Here is a 17124-nt window from a genome sequence, read left to right as displayed (position 1 = left end):
AAGGCGGGACGCAGACAGAGAGGGCAGGGAAGCAGCGAAGCGGACGGAGATGAGCGCGTGCCTGCTTGTTTTTTGTTTTTTTTTCATTCTAGCGCCAGTCCACGTCCTCGTCGTTTGGGGGGGCATTGCCCCCCCTCGCCCCCCCAGTCTACGCCTATGATCAAATCCTAGCTTTCTTTTATTCATTTCTCTGTTCTTGCTTTTTGGTCATGCATATATTTTCCTTGAGCGGGCTACATTTCAATCATTGCAGCCAATGAAATATCAGCATCTTGGCATATGAAATAAGCTTCACTTTCAATATAAAATTTTCCCCAAATTTTCATTTCAGCCATTTTCTTGGTTCAGCACCTTATCTTACTGCTGTTCATAATCCTGTTTGAAAATTGCTAACCCGTAGCTTTTAAGAATTCTCTGGTGCTTGATTTATTTCTAATCACAGTTGTGAAACTCAGACCTGAAGAGTGTACCACCTGCATATTGTTCCCCCTGGTGCTGCTGGGATTGTGCTAGAGAGAGAGAGAGAGCACATGAGACACCTGGAATGCATTGGGGGCTGTGATTGACCACTGTGTGGGACCCATAGTTTTTGACGTCATCTGCCAACCTTTGGTTTAGTTTCTGGCTGATATTGTAAGTTATTATTGAACAGCATCTGCCTGCCCATTAGTGTATAATAAATTGCCCTCAAACAAACTTCTTGTAACCTTGGATGTCACTATGAAGGCTTAAAAAAAAAAGTGTCCATGTGAAGATGTTCTGATTTGTTATAATAAGATTACTACCTTTGTGTACCAAATGGAACAATGCCTCTATGCTTTTCTTTTAAGATCTTGCTTTGTATGTGTGGCTTATATATTCCATCTTTAGCTGGGTATATCTGGGAGATATGTAGGTAACTTAAACTTACACAAGACCATGCAACTCCTGGCTATTAGTTCTCTGTATTCTTGTTTTAACATACAGTCTGCAAAGTATGTAAATCTAATCTGACACTATGTAATTTCTTACTGAAAGAAGGCTAGAGGTCAACCAGCTCAACTTTCTTCTAATGCCATATTTGTTTTGCAGTTGAAGGAGAAGAGAAGAACTGTGATACCTCCCTAAGTTATAATCTCACCTGGTCTCTTCGATATTTGGAGTGCTACAATGAAGTCTCTAATGTTGGGGTAAGCATCATTCTTCGTGCTGCTTTCTGTTACATCTTTGTATGTTCACACACATATAAGAAAACAATTTCCATTCCTGAATTCCTCTTATGTATTCTGAAGATCCCAAATCAACACCTTGACACTGAGGTCTAGAATGCAGTGTTCTGGGTTGGTAACACTTTTGTTGCACAGCTAAGGAGTTAATTTACAGCAAATATCTGTCGGTAAATGAACCCCCCCTCCCCTGCAAGCATATCATTATCTACAACAGCCACAGCTCAGTCAGGATTACCCTGCACTTCTGGGGTTTGCAGTCAGTTTGGGATCCTGCAGTTACTATCCCAGTGCTTTTGTGCAACTCTGCTGCAGCTGTTGCACTGTACAATAAGTGTAAGATGCTCTGTAGAGCCAACTCTGAAAGTCAGTTGTGTTTCTTATTTTATTGATACTTCTGAAACAGATAGCCCAGTTAGTGCTTTGGTCGTAACTAAAAAAACAATCTTTCCGTTTTGTTTAGGTGCAGTGGCTTCCTCCAGAAACTGTATTGTTTGCATACTGCTATCTTAAGCTGGTGGTTTGTCTTTCACAGGAGGAGCAAACAGAGAACTACTTGAGATCCAGTGTAGAAGAGCATGCAGCAGGGCCTGAATCTTACGCCTCAGCCTCGCTATTCTTCTCTAGTTGCACTGGGCTGCTGAAACCACAGGTGTGGGTGTAATTTTTTTTGTAGCAAGAATTGAACTAATGAGTGTTAACGGGCAGAAACACAATTATCAGCTGTAAGATATAGGGGTTTGCAGTGTGTACTGCACTAAGAAGTTGGGAATATTTTGATAAACAGCAAGAACCTGTTTATCAACCAAGCCAAGAGAGTGGTGAAGCAGTACAAAGGATGTTTTTAAGTCCAAGAGCTTCCTTGTTGGATATCAGTAGCACTGGTGGCAGTCTTAAAGTGAACTGTACCTAAGAGCTTCTTAAACTTTGTGTGGTCCTCATTAGGCTGTCAGGGTGGAAAGAGGTCTATATAGTGCTTTCACAGAATTGACACATCTGAGAAAAACAGTATATCAATTCTAGTAAACTGTATATTTGGCCAGAAATCTTTAGGTCAGTATTGGTTTGGTTGTTTTATACAGAGAATTTTTTTTTTAATGAGAATAACACCAGTTACTGTCCCCATATACAGTTCAGTACATGACACTGCATTTAGTGACACTGAATTTCTTTATTCTCACACTGAGGCAGTTACACAATACCTAGTGAAAGTCTTCATACCTTTTGTACATTTCACATTCTGCTAAAAAAAATATATATATATAATTCAAAATGCATCCAAATAGGAATTTGTTTCACTAGTTTGCACAATTTGCTAAACCACCTTTAGCATAAAACATCAAAGTAGTGTAGAGTCTGAAGATACAAATTGCAGAGGGAGAAAAGAGATGATCATGGAGAACAGGAGGAAGGAAAATAGAAAGTGTAGAACATGTTGTCTAGATTGCTGAAACTCCTGCTTTAATGCATTTTGAATTGAATTTTTAGAAAACAAAATGATGTATGACTGAAGGCTTTGCCTCAAAGTAGGATCAAAGAAATTTAATGTCACGGGGGTATTTTAAGATAGTCTTTTTACAGTGTCCATGCTGTTCTTACATGAGTTTCATGTTTTTCTTTTTTGTAAAGGTTTACTACAAGGAGAAAGGAGAGGTAATTGCTTTACTTTAAAAGTAAGTAGCAAGGGACCAGTTCAGTGGTTAGTGCTGTCCAGTTCCATGCAGAAGGTTCCTGATTCAATTCCCTCATCAGATCTTTCATCTGGGTCAGCTGGAGCACGGGGTGCTACAGAGACAGCATCAAGGAGGGCATTGTAGTTCTTGTTAAAAAGCTACACCTAGTGGCTGGATTTAGAAACCATGATAAGATTCTGAAAAAGACCTGGTGCATAGGTTCCAGGTTAGAAATTGTGAGGATGGTCCTATAAAAAGAGGGGAAAAATGTTCAGGTAGTTATGAAAGAAGGTTCATGGTGTTAGAATCCCCAGCACTGCTTTTGACTGAGCTATCTATCTATCTATCTATTTAACATTTCTATAGCGCTACAAGTCATACGCAGCGCTGTACACCATACACAGAAGACAGTCCCTGCTCAAAGAGCTTACAATCTAGATAACACAGGTAAACAGAACAATTAAGGGAAAAGGGAATAAAGAGAGATGAGGATAAAGGACAGGGTAAGTGAGCTAGAAGATAAGGAAGAAGTACTAGTAAAAAAAAAGATAAGTGACTGCTTCGGGTAGCGTTGTGTGTGTGCTTCAAAGAGCAGAGAAGAAAGAAGCTCTCACCATTCCAGAATAATCAGTTGTCTTGTGGGGGAGAAATGAGGAGGGGACATTTTTAATGGTGCCTTGACTTTTAGCAATCTCTGATGTAATTTTTAGGGTATGGTTACAATAAAATACTGAGTCATCACTTGGTGCTATTCAGTGTTTTTATTGTGGGTGTAATTTAAGGGCAGTGTGATAAGGAGTCATGTTTTGGATTTACAGAACAGTTTGAAACCATTTTCACTGCCTCCAACGTGTAATGTTTAGAAGTAACTTGTAATTCTCATGGGCTTTGAAAAGGTATGTTCTGTGCAGTACCCAACAGGACAGTACAGGTTTCTTCACTTATATCCAATCAAATGGACTTCTGACCCTAGAGTAATGGCAGTAATCCACTCTTACACCTTTTGCTTTGCTTTTCAGCCAATGAATGCTGTGACTAAAACTTGGCGGGATGGACCATACAACTTCATATTGCAAATTGAGATTTCATCTAGTGCTTCCAAAGAGTCTAGTGACAAAGTCAAGAGCTCTGATATTACTGAGGTGCAACCAACCATGTCTTCCACTGTGCTGGAAAATGATGGCATTGCTAGTAAGCCTTATTTCCCACTTTATAGGACTCTACAAAGTTCCTCTTAAGTCATTGGCATAAATGGATTGGATTTATGTACAGCTCCTGAGAAGGATGGGGGGGGGGGGGGGGGGGCGAACCAGAATCCTCTGACTATACCCCTTAAAGCTTAAAAGTGGTCCAATAATTAACTCACCCTGCTGTACTGGAAACCAGTTAGTTAACTGGTCCAAGAGCATGCCTGAGCAAACCAGTCCACGAGCTGCACAGAAATCCATCATCCACCTCCTGGAGATAGAGAGAATACTGAGTTACTGTTGAGCAGGCAGAAGCCACACACAGCTAACTCATTCCTAGCGGTCACTGGAAAGTCCATGTTTGTGTGTGTGTACCAATTTTTTTTTTTTAAATCTGTTATGACACAGAAAAGAATCTGTTGAGAAATGCTGGTTTTATGCGTCTCGTACTGAAGTGTCTGGAGGTCATGATCAAAAGCAAACCGGCGCTAGAGGCAGTTAACGCCATACTAGCGCCAGAGTTTTGCAGCCGACCCATGATCAGAGCCCTCGAGCGCCTGAAACAGCGCACTCGAGGGCTTCTCAGCGCAAGTAGCATGCAAATGCATGCTAAACAGGGCTTCTAGCGCAATTAGCTTGCAAATTGCATGCTAATTGGTGCTTAACGCATTCATCCCCAATGATCAGCGACCAGCGCGCCAAAGATTGGGTTGCTGGCTGCAGCAAAATCAACGCCAGCTCCGAGCTGGCGTTAGATTTTGCGGATCATTGGGGAGAATGGTGAGCCCTGTCCAGCATGCTGGCAGGCCCCCCTTCCCCCCCAAGGCAAACGCGAACGGGGGCTGGAGGTCCGGTGGACCTCCGGTCCCCCCGACGATCCCCCCCAATGTTCAGAGAGGGCACCCCCGAACCCACGCCGCCTCCAGAAAAACGCTGTCCTACCCTCCCACCACTGTGATCCATCGACGGGTGGGGGGGGGGGGGGGCTGGAGGTCCGGTGGACCTCCAGCCTACCCCAAATCCTCCCCCCAGCGTTGACCTTAGATTCCCTGGTGGTCCATGGTGTGCTTTGGTGTCGTGACACCCCCCTCCCGGCCCCCCACCTTTTGTTGGAGGAGGGACGCAGCCTGCCTGTCTCCCTCCTCTTCCAGTCAGTCGACGGCCAAAATGGCGGCGCCCAGCCCCGCCCATTGCATCCTGGGATGCGCTGGGCGTGGCTACAGACCATGTAAGGGAGCGATTCCACCAGACCTCCTGCCCCCCCCCCCCCACGTCGGTGGGTGGGAGGGTAGGACAGCGTTTTTAGGGAGGCAGCGTGGGTTCGGGGGTGCGGCCACTTAAGGATTGGGTTCGGGGGGTGGGGATGCTGGAGACCGACCGAACCTCCAGCCCCCCCCCCCCCCCGTCGCTGGGCGGGAGGGTGGGAGACGGTTTGCGCGGCATGCTGTTTGACAGGTTTGGGCGTTTGACAGCCCAGACCTGTCAAACAAGTGCGGGAGGTTTCTCCCGCACTAAAACATGATGATCAAAGATAATAGCGCTGCTTGGATTTGCATGTATTATCTTTGATCATCGATGCAGAAAAGCCCTGCGCTGTCCTTGCGCTATATTTAGGGCGCTGTTTGGAACAGCGCAGGGCTTTTGATCATCTGGGCATCTGTGAGAAGATCTACGCAATCTCTTCCTCTTCCTTTTCCTTGTTGAGACCTAATGAAACCATTCTCATGTTAGCTGCTTTTGATTTTTATATAAAACAGTTGCTGTCTTATGTTTTGGCAGTGGTGGTGGAAGTGAAAGGTCCATACGATTACCTCTCTCTTGGAGATTATCCACTCATGATTGTAAGTAAACTGAGATTCCTCAGTGATTCTCATATTGCTTTTGCATCTGGATGTGTGTAAAGAATGCAGTTAACAGTACTTGGGCTATGTGTTCAAACTCTTTGTCTTACACATGTACTTGTCTACAGAGTCAGAAAATTAATTTTCCAATGCCACCTCTTTGGTATGTGCTTGTGTAGCAAACAGGAGTGTCCTGAGCTAGAATCACATCCTGTAAGACGTACCTCTGCCCGCCTTGCACTGTGGGCCAAGCTGGGGAGACAATGGAGGGGGAGCAACTTTTGCACCCTTGCCTGTAACTGCTCACACAGCTCTCAATGGCCCTGGTGGCAGAGATCATTTGTATTTGTGCAGGTATTTTTCGTGTTTCTATTTCTTTTTTTGTTGTTGTTGGTGAAATGAAATGTGTTATAGTTGTATCCCAATTGAACATCTTCCTCTTGGGAGTTTACATGCCATGTTAATGTGCATCATTTCTTTATAGACAATTGATGTTTGGACATGAAAATGCTTTTGTTGGAATTTCTGCAAAGGCAGCATTTTCTTTGAACAGGACTGGAAAAATTGGATGGAAGGAAGATCACCTGCAACCTAGAATTTTAGAAAACAAAACATACAAAAAATGACAGAAAAGCAAAAAATATCAAAGTAAAATGAGCAAAATAATTCTTTTCAGTATTTCACATGTTGTAAATGAAACAGAAAACATTGGATCATCAGATCTTTTGACTGGCACCTAAATTTTCCAAAATATTTTATTCCTTCTGCTGTCACCTTACAGTTCAGTACTATTTAGGCACACACAATGTTCCTTTTTTTTTTTTTTGTGGCATGTCATTAGTCGAAATGCTGAAGTCGTTGAGAGAGGCAGTTGATCAGAAAACTGTTACCCTTGTACAATTTGTGCTTGGAATTGGGCTGTGACGCTTATGCTGATTCTGCTCTGCTAGTTCTTCATGGTGATGTGTATCGTGTACGTGCTGTTTGGCGGTTCTCTGGCTAGCCTGGTCTGCATGCTACTGGTGGGATCTGCTCAGAATCCATTTCTGGATTGGTGCTGTCATCTTCTTGGGAATGCTGGAGAAGCAGTATTCTATGGCAGAATTTCAGAACATCCCCCCGATACAAAGGGAGAGTCTGGTAAGGGAGTGAGTGAACACTTTAAAATGTTACTGTGGTGAATGTTTTTTGTTTGTTTTTCTTTTTGCATTTAATAGCAAAAATTAGTGTGTAGTAAGTGCAAAGGCTGTGTGCTACTGGGGGCATGCCAGTAATGAGACATGGCCATTTAACTAAATTTTATATAAAGTCTGGAGCAATTATGAGACTTGGAGAACCTCATGAGGATAGAGGCTATGACAAGTAGACCTTTTTCATTGGGATACTGTTCAAGCATCTCGTCTTTTGGTTTTACATGATGATGTTATATTGGTATATGGAAACCAGTGCATTCCAGGGAGACAGTGTGTATGGGGGAGGGGGGGTGTGGGGTTTTTGAAGCAGATATTATGTTGTGTTTTTGCTGCTTGCTTTTTTGTTGTTGTTGTTGTGAATAAATCTAAAACCATTAAAAAAAAACTTTTTAAACAGCACAGCAATGATAGGAATAGTTCTCAAGTGGTTGATACATTTGATTATACTGCCTTTCTGTGGTACAGTTTACATATTAATTTCTTTGCCCCTAGTGGGTTCACAATCTGTTTCTGTACTTGGGCCAATGGAGGGTTAAGTGATTTTGCTCATGGTCACGAGGAGCCGCAGTGAGAATTGAACCTAGTTCCCCTGGTTCTGAGCCCACTATGCTAATTATTAGGCTGCTCCTCCAGCCTTTCTCAGATCTTTCTGTCTGATTTAACTATTCAGTTATTTGAAATTTAAAATGGGGATAATGCGGTTATACTCCTTACAGCAATCAGCTGGCACTGTTATTGACTCAGGCTGATTATTCAGCAGCCCACTGTCTGGATAAGATAATTTGACTAGGTTTACCCAGATATTCATCTGGTTATCTGGTGATGTTCGGTTGTGAGTGCTGGGATATAGGACTCGATAAAAAATTATATAAAAAAAAGTTGGGGTGCATAAACAGCTGTCTAACCAAATAATTCTACCCTGACTTTGCTAAATATCTGTGCTGCCTGGGTAAAAGTTAACTGTGCCCCTGGCATGCTGCTTTCCTCTCCCATTCTTAGATGGATACATTTTGTCCAGTCAGTGAGTTGACCAGACAAAATTTTAGATAAGTCTGTGAGCTGCAATTTAGAAAACCTGCTTTGTCTGGATAACTGCTGCAGTTACTTCGACAAATCTTCTGAGAATGTTACATCGTGTTTTATAAATTAAATCCTGACTATTGGGCGAGTCCGTTAGAGTTAAGAGTTCACTGTGTGCAGATGTGGACAGTACCATTCAGCTGAAGGGAGTGAGAGGGATCCACACAACACTAGTTGATTGCTGGAACACTTTTTTCCTTGTTGCTGCCTTCACAGTTTTCTTTCCTCCTCTTTGCTTGATTTACTGTTGACAGTGCAAGGAGCTGCTGTTTTGGCAGAACTGCTTTCGGCAGTCAAGCGCTCGTTGGCCCGCATCCTGGTGATTATCGTCAGCCTGGGATATGGCATCGTCAAGTAAGTGAGATCCTTTTCTCCTGGACTCCCTGTTTTCACAGGGAAGCGTAACAGCTTCTGCTTAGATAAAGAGGCATAAAGTAGAGTGGCTATGTATAGCATATAGCTCAAAGCAGTACCTGTCTTGCCTTTTTTTGTGTGTTGTATACCTGTCTGCTGTGCCATGGGAAAAAACTAAGTTCCCCTCTTGAAAGCCAGGAGCCTGTCTGTTTTGAACTGAAAAAAAAGGGAACAAAATTATTGTTGTGTGGTGTTGACATACTCTTACGTGTATTGTATCTATTATATAATACTAGTGGAACCAAGCCTGTTTCGTCAACAATGAAATGGGCCCTAGGAAGGCTCTTGTGTAAGTGTTCTTTTTTTTCTCTCTCCCCCTGCCCTCCCCTCTATGTCCAGCGATTCATCCCTCCCATCCATGTCCAGCGATTCTCCTCTTCCCTGCCCTCCCGTCCGTGTCCCGCGATGCTCTCCTCTCCTCCCCTCCCATCCCATCCATGTCCATCAATTGTCCCCTGCCCCGCCCTCCCCTCCCCTTGATGTCCTGCAATTCTCTCCTCCCCTCCATGTCCAGCAATTTGTACTTGAACGTTCTCTGGCTGGCTGGCTTCCGTTCCGTTCGTAACATCCTGATGTAAGCTTGCCTCCAGCGTTCCCTTCCCTCTCTCTGTTCTGCCCTCCTCTGATATCATTACATGTTTATGTGAGGGCGGGACAGTGAGAGGGAAGGGAACGCTGGAGGCTTGCTGACGTCAGGAGATGTTACGAACCCAGGCAGCCAGAGAATGTTGGAGGTACAAATGATTATATAGGATACATTTAAGAAGTGAAAAGGAGAGACAGACATAGGGTTCTATGGCACTGTTGCAGGAACAGAGTGGGTCAAAAAGATCAGTCTCAAGGTTCTTAACTGCTTTTATTTTGTGTTAGATTTTTTTTAAAATTATTATTAAGCAGATTGAGAGTCATCTAATTTGTCTTAGTTTGTGGCAGCAAAGGTTGATGGGTGACGTCTTTAACAAGCCTTTTCCTTTTGTTTTAAAGGCGTTTGTTCTAAAGCTCAGAAGAGTGGGCACATAGTTTAACTACTGAATCTCCTTTGTCTAGTCCTTTTCTTTGCACCAAGCTCAGACACATGAGAGATGGGCTGTGCAGCCTTTACTGTTTTCCTATACATAAAGCAAAGAATTTGGCCTCTTCCTGTAACATGAAACAGGATGCACCATTTTTTCAGAGCTGCTCTCTAGCCGGCTGGCCAGCCAGCCTCCCGCTGCTGCCTCACCTCAAGAGACTGTGATTGGTCTCTGGAGTCTGACCCCAGATCTTCTACTTGGCAACACAAATCATGAACTAGGAATAACCTGTATCAGGAACATGAATTATTGCATTCTATTGCATGTTTCATTTCTATTCTTTATCATTCACACAGTCAGGGTCTGCGACCTGCCCTACATAATGATTGTAAGCTGATTCATATACCATTCATAACATTTCATTCATCATATGACACTAATGCCTGACACAGTGCAGCATATGCAGTTTGAAAATATTTGTGATTTCCGACTCCCCTTACTGAGGCATTGTCTTTTTTATAATGAACATAAATTCTGGTTAATAATTAGGACTTCTGATTTTTGGTTTAGCCCAGTAGTTCTCAATCCTTTCTTCTCTCATGACACACATCACAATATTCACATGTGTGATACGCTGAATACTACAGTTTGTGAATGAATAAAAAAAAATCTAAACGGAGCTTTATTTTTTTATTTACAAACTTGTTGAATTTTTCATTTCTCACGGAAGTTTTAATTTTTATTTACGTCATCAGTGAAACATTTGTGGTTGCTGTGGTACATACAGTTTTTAATATGAGGTTGAATGGTAGCCAAATTCAAACCAATCTCATTGTAAACATCAAGAACATTTTACTTGTTCTGGAATCTATACATAGCAGAGAACTTGGATGTTTCACTTTACAGCTTTCCAATATAAAAATATATATTGGCAGCGGAACACCTTTTTGATTGGAGGGGACAAATAGACCAATCTGCAACCCTGCACCAAAATTGTGTATTTGATGATGCTATACTTTAAAAAAAAAAAAAAAAAAAAAAAAAATTGGTGAGGCTATGGCCCCAGAGGCCTGGCCCAGCCCATTCTACTGTCTCTGCAAAATAAATTATATATTCAAATTTTGGTGTCATCTTAGTAACAGCAACACAAAATTCCATCACTGCTTGTTACTTTGAAGTAGCACAAACTGTTCAGGTAAGTTCTGTTACACAGTTTGAATAGCTTATCTGCCACAACAGCACTAACTCTCAAGACAAAAAAATGGCAAGAATGGTACCGTAGATACAGTGCCAAAAACATCTCTACTGTAAAAACTGAGCAAGTAACTTGTGTGTTGTGTCTGCAGCACCATGACTTGTTAGCAAAATCCCTCACCTCAGTCAGACACACAGAACAGACATCAGCCCTCACCAATTACAAACTATGGGACTAAAAATTTGGACATGGAAACTTGAAATACTGTAATCTGTGAGCACTACAGCATGGGAGAATTATAAATAGAAATCAATTCCCCCTATGCTGTGCAAAGTACAAAGACGTAAGAAATGCACATTGGCAAAGCTAACACTTTCCAAATCACTTAACACTGGAAATATATTTGTAACCACTGCTAACCACCATGATTTTTTTTTCTAATTGTGGTGATCCCGGTCTCCTAAATTTATTTCCAGTCTCTCTTCCGTTTTTTATTACTTCTTTCTTTCTTTCTTTCTTCTTCTCTCTTTTCTCTTACTACCCTACATCTCTCTGACATAGATCATTCTGGTTCATCTTTTTTTTTTCTCTATTTCTTCAGTTTATTAGTGCACACTGAGGGACCTTTTACCAAACAGCAGTAAAAAGTGGCCTTAGCATGCCCTTGTGTGGGTCTTTCCCGTATGCTAGAGCCATTTTTTCCGCTGGGTAAAATGGCCAAATTTACTAATTTTGCATTAATGGCAACATGCTGAAGTTTTGCCATTAAAACAGATTAGCACATGATCCGTTACCGCCACCCATTATGTAGGTGGTAAAGGCTCATGCGCTAATTGGTAGCATGCAGCAATGTAACTGTGCTAACTGATTAACGCAGAACACGCCTACTCTCTACACCCAGACTTGCCCCCACCGTAAAAAAAGTGATCTTTTAGCATGTGGGTAGCACACACATATTCCGTAATTACTGCAGGACACCCCAGTGCACCCTGCTGTGTGCCATTTTTTGCTGCGATATGCACATTAGTGCTCACCGCAGCTTTGCAAAAGGGTCCCTAAATCATCTTAACACGCATAACCTAAGGGTTAACACACTTCAGAGCTGATTAATGCACTTAAAAAAGGTTCTAACACTTTTTTCATTAAAATGACTGTGTGAAATGAGCCAAAAATAAAGTCCAGACATTGGGAAAGAAGCCTAAAGGTTGAACCAAAAACAAACTGAATATTATTGCTCCTTTGCATATCTATAATATCAAGTAGTAGCGCTGTGCTGTTAAAATGTTAATTTTTTTTTAAATAAAGAATCCCTATAAAGAGATTTCACAAAAGGCAGTGTATAGCAGGTACAGCTTGGTATAAAATGTACAATTTTATTAATACTGGTGAAATGATCAAATATAAGCATAAATGTTGTGAATGACGTTCTGAAATGTCTTATCCCTGAAATTGTGTACCTGACGCTTTGCTTATCCTGCATATTCGAACATAATGACTCTTGTTCCCAGAAGCATAGTTTGTCCTTGCCTTTCCCTTCTCTACTGATGTATTCAGCGCTTGCATTTTTGTATTTGTCCTTTTTTCTACAGGCCTCGACTGGGAGCCACACTTCATAAAGTGGTTGTAGCGGGAGCTCTTTATCTACTTTTCTCTGGCATGGAGGGTGTTCTCCGAGCCACTGGGGTTAGTAATCACAATTGGAAGTCACACAGGTGGATCACATGCCTAATTGCATTCACCTGACAGCTGTTTATCTTAGCTTTTCAACTGTAGATCCTTCACCGGAGAGTGAAGGATCTGTACTATAGTTCCTAGATAAAGTTGTGGTTAGCTGTATTAGAATAGCATGTTTTGATCAGCAGTACAGAAAGTTTTGGTTAGTGAATATTTTTGTTTAATTTCTGATCATTTTTTGTTCTACTGTCATAGGAATAGAAGTAGACAATAGAACTTACAGCTGCTGTAATGCAGGACAGCTTTGTATCTAGACAGACTAGCATCTGCCTAGGGCAGCAATTTTTTTTTTTTTTTGGGGGGGGGGGGTGCGGCACAACAGAGCAGTATCTCATTTCCACCCTCCTTCCCTTTCTGCTGATGCCTTCTCTCTTTCCAGCCACCACAAGGTACTTGTTGCTAGCATAAGACCTTTCAGTAGAGTACTGCTGTGTCCTGCTCATCCCCTGACAGGAAATGCATTGGGGAAAGGCAGGATGCAGCAGCATTTGAGCTTGGTTTCTACTGAAAAATCCAATGCTGGCAGTGAGCACATTTGCAGCAGCTGGGAAGATCTAGGGTGGCACCCTCAAGGAAAAGGGGGGGAGGCTAGGGAGGGGCAAGGGGGAGATGCTGAACATGGAGGGGGGGAGGGAAAGGGGGGAGGTGCCGGCCATCTTGAGGAGGGGGGAGGCTGCTTGCCTTCTTGGGGAGTTGATAGAGAGGGAAAGATGTTTTCTAGCAATCTTGAGGGGGGAAAGTAGAGAGGGGAAGGAAGGTTGCTGACCTGTGGATGGGGTGCTTTGAGCTACCTCCTAGAACAAGGGGGTGGAGCACATGGTTGATGGTTTGCCTAAGGTGTTAAATGCCATTTCGCTGGCCCTGCATCCAGGGCAAATACTGTAAAGCTAGATGCTTTCATCATTTGAGCTTTACATCGGCCTGAGAGAGATGTGGTTTAAATGTTCTAATTTCTTTACATACGTTATCTTATCCCCTTCATGCCTTTCCTCTGTTGCATCTTTGTGTCTTACCCATTTTCTTAAATTTATTTTTATTAGATTCTTCATTGTCCATAAGACTACAGACATAGCCTTATGACTTTACATTAGGTACAGTCTAATTTCATTGAAATACATTCTCTTGATTTGTAGAATGAGCACTAACTTTTGGTTCAGTATACTAAATTCTGATCAATTCAACTCTATATCCTTACTGTTACACAGTATTAAGCCTCTTCTTTTCATCTTACCATTTTCATAACAAAGATCTTTACGTTCTATTTTTATCTTGTATTTGCTGCTCTTGCTCTAGTTTTTGTCTAACACTACAGCTGTGGTAATAGATGTAGGCCTCTCTGTGACGGATGCCTGTATTATTTTATGGATATCCTTTTGAATATTGCCATGATATATTATCCTTGTGCCTGATCCTTGCATCGATGTACTATTTATTTAAAGAGGTAGTATCACAAAACTGGATGATGTTTAAAAAAAATTCTTGTTTTGGTAAATGAATGATGTTACATATTTAAACGGTCCTATCAGGGTTGGCCATTCCCCTGCCCCCCTCTGAGGCAAGAAATTTCTGAGAAAGACCAGCTTCCAACATCACCAGATGCTTCACAATAACCAGAAGATGAAGGGTTCATTGGGTATTGTAGAGTCCTTGGCCCTTGCAAATATTCAGGTTGAGGTCACCTGAAAGGGTGGGGTTGGAATATGGCAGAGGACCAACATTTTGCTTCCTTACATGCAGCAAAAATAGTGGAAGGCACCAACAATGACCAACCAGAGAAGAAGGAATTTTGGCCACAGTTGGTGCTGTAAGCCAAATCTGTTTGTAGATACCAATTTAAATTATGTGCAGAATTTAAAAAAAAAAAAAAAAGAAGAAACGAAATAAACAGTCCTAAACTCCCATGCTGAATTGTGGGTGATGCCATCCTGCTCAGTGGTGGAAGTGCACACTTCGAGCACAAGGAGTAACCAGTTTAGTTCTGTGTAGTAACTGACTAAAAAAAAAAAGTTTAAATCCAATCATTCAAATAGATGGCTGCACTTGCATTTTGATGGAGTCTTCAGAGGTGAGAAAATACCATCATATTTTACAAAGGAGATACCAGTCCTAGAGCACTGTTGATGTCTTTCACGCAGTGGTTGAAGTCTGAAGTAATGCCAACCAAACTTAATTTCATGCTGAAATGTTAAACCACTTACAGTTGAGCTCATTGCGGTGCAGTCTCTGATTTTTGTCATGTAGATTGTGTTAGAATAGCTATTATTAGTATGGGATTGGATCATCATGTCATAAGAAAAAGTAGGAATTACTGATGATCCTCAAGGGCCACAAATAGGTCAGGTGTTCAGGATATCCTTTTAGAATACTCAAGTTCACATGCACACGGCCTCAGCTATATGCAAATCTATCTCTTGTCTTTCCTTTTATTAGTGATATCCTGAAAACACAACTCATTTGTGGCCTTGAGGACCATTGTTCTGGTAGAATTTGGATAGCAGTTCTTAACAGGGGCATAGCTACGTGGGGCCACGGGGGCCTGGGCCCCGCTGCCGACGACCCTCTTGACCCCCCCCTCCCGCTGCCAACCCTCCCCCACCATCGCTGTGGGCTACCTTTGCTGGCGGGGGACTCCAACCCCCGCCAGCCGAGGTCCTCTTGGTTTGAGAAGTCTTAAGAACCAGGGGCATAGCCAGATTTCGGCGGGGGGTGGGGGGGTCCAGAGCCCAGGTGAGGGGGCACATTTTAGCCCCCCCCCTGGCGCCGCCGACCTCCCCGCCATTGCTGGCCAACCCCCCCCCCCCACCCAGCGCAACCACCAACTTACCCCCACACGACGAACCCTCTCGACACCCCCTCCCCGCCGACAACCCTCCCCCACCGCCACCATCGTCGCCTACCTTGCTGGCGAGGACCCCAATCCCCACCAGCCAAGGTCCTCTTGCTTCCCGCGGAAGGCTTCATTCTGTTCTTGACATGCAGGATGTCAGACTCAGAAACAGAACGAAGCCTTGCAGATCAAGACTTTCGGTTCTGTTTCAGCGAGTCTGACGTCCTGCACGTACAACGTGCAGGACGTCAGAAACAGACGAAGCCTTGCGCGGGAAGCAAGAGTACCTTGGCTGGTGGGGATTGGGGTCCTCGCCAGCAAAGGTAGGCTACGATGGTGCGGTGGGGGAGGGTTGGCAGCGGGAGGGGGGGTCGAGAGGGTTGTCGGGGGGGGGGCAAAGTTGGTGGTTGCGCTGGGTGGGGGGGGTTGCCGGCAATGGCGGGGAGGTCGGCGGCGCCGGGGGAGGGGGGCTAAAATGTGCCCCCTCACCTGGGGTCTGGGCGCCCCCCCCCCCCCCCGCCGAATCTGGCTATGCCCTGGTTCTTAAGACTTCTCAAACCACTCAACAGTGCTATGAGCGAGATTGCCTAACATGGAGTGCAGCATATTGTGGGGAATGTTAGAGGAGATGCAGTTCAGATACTGTACAAGGTTTGTGAAATAGGAATACACTTGTGCAGATCCTTTCCCCCCCCCCCGCCCCCCTTTTCACTGTTGTCTGGCATGGGGGTAGGCAGTTCTAGTCTGGGCACAACCAAGAGGATGGTTTATTTTGGTCCTTGTTTCCTAGGTTTCTTATAGGTGAACTGACACTGGAAACAGCTCAGGTCACCTTTATGTTAGATCTTCATTGGGCCCTGGGTCTTCTATATGCTTGGGAGAGGTGGTACCTGTTCATAGCTCCTTGCTATATTCTCTTGGGGGGGGGGGGGTTCCCCCACTCTGGTTTGTTAGGATTGCCACCTTACACAAGATAAAATTTGGAGCATTCATGAAAAGAAAAATCTCACCAAAATAAGGATCATATATGGAGTTTGTATAGTATTAGTGACGTTTGAGGTGCAAGCTTACTGTCAATGCATCTGTCTTTTCATGGTCTGTTTCACTATTCTAGGCACAAACTGATCTTGCATCCTTGGCTTTTATCCCATTGGCTTTTCTAGACACTGCCCTCTGCTGGTGGATATCCTTTCTAGTTTGTTATATATTTAATTTTCTTGATTTTTTTATTTAATTTTGGGTGCGTTTTTGTAGTTTGGTGATGGTCTCTTGCATAACCAGTTTCTTCAGACTTGATTTAACATCTTGACACTGTCTTTCGGCCTTGTCAATGAACCTGTATAAATCAGATGCTTTATTCCGACCCTCTGCATGTTCTGTAGTGCTATGTGCATGACATAATGTGAGGGTTGAATGTTTTATACTTGTGTGGATTATTTAAACCTCCAGGGACAGCAAGATATTGAAATCTCACAACTGGGTCACATCAACTGACAAAGCCTAACATGGGAACTTTACTGCAGTACTAATATATACAACTTTTGAGTCGGTTCAACCATACATTGTGTGCCATTTCCTGCCTACTACATGAGACCAAACCAGTCCTATATTTTTTGCAGAGCCATTATAACACTTTATCTTCAGCATTCTGTTCAGCCCTTTTTTGATTTTTGCCAAATATTTGGTATACAAGGTTGTGTAAGTTCATGTTTCTATTGTGTGGTATTCTATCCAATAGCTCTCCTAGTTAGTTTTTTTGGGC

At 43.1% G+C, this 17124-nt stretch overlaps 1 protein-coding gene across 1 annotated transcript in view; it reads left to right on the top strand.

Annotated features, from left to right (window-relative positions):
• Positions 1 to 17124, top strand: part of TMEM87A (transmembrane protein 87A) — a 107834-nt gene that overhangs the window by 35344 nt on the left and 55366 nt on the right. The window contains 9 exon segments of the mRNA XM_030214515.1: positions 1072 to 1169; positions 1741 to 1857; positions 2835 to 2858; positions 3898 to 4069; positions 5845 to 5906; positions 6857 to 7046; positions 8434 to 8533; positions 12391 to 12484; positions 13829 to 13904. Coding sequence (XP_030070375.1) covers positions 1072 to 1169; positions 1741 to 1857; positions 2835 to 2858; positions 3898 to 4069; positions 5845 to 5906; positions 6857 to 7046; positions 8434 to 8533; positions 12391 to 12484; positions 13829 to 13904 — 933 coding nt within the window.

This window comes from Microcaecilia unicolor, chromosome 9 (assembly GCF_901765095.1).
Source record: "Microcaecilia unicolor chromosome 9, aMicUni1.1, whole genome shotgun sequence".
Lineage (NCBI taxonomy): Eukaryota > Metazoa > Chordata > Amphibia > Gymnophiona > Siphonopidae > Microcaecilia > Microcaecilia unicolor.
The sequence above is the reverse complement of the archived record's forward strand: the minus strand, read 5'-3'. Positions and strand labels throughout refer to the sequence as shown.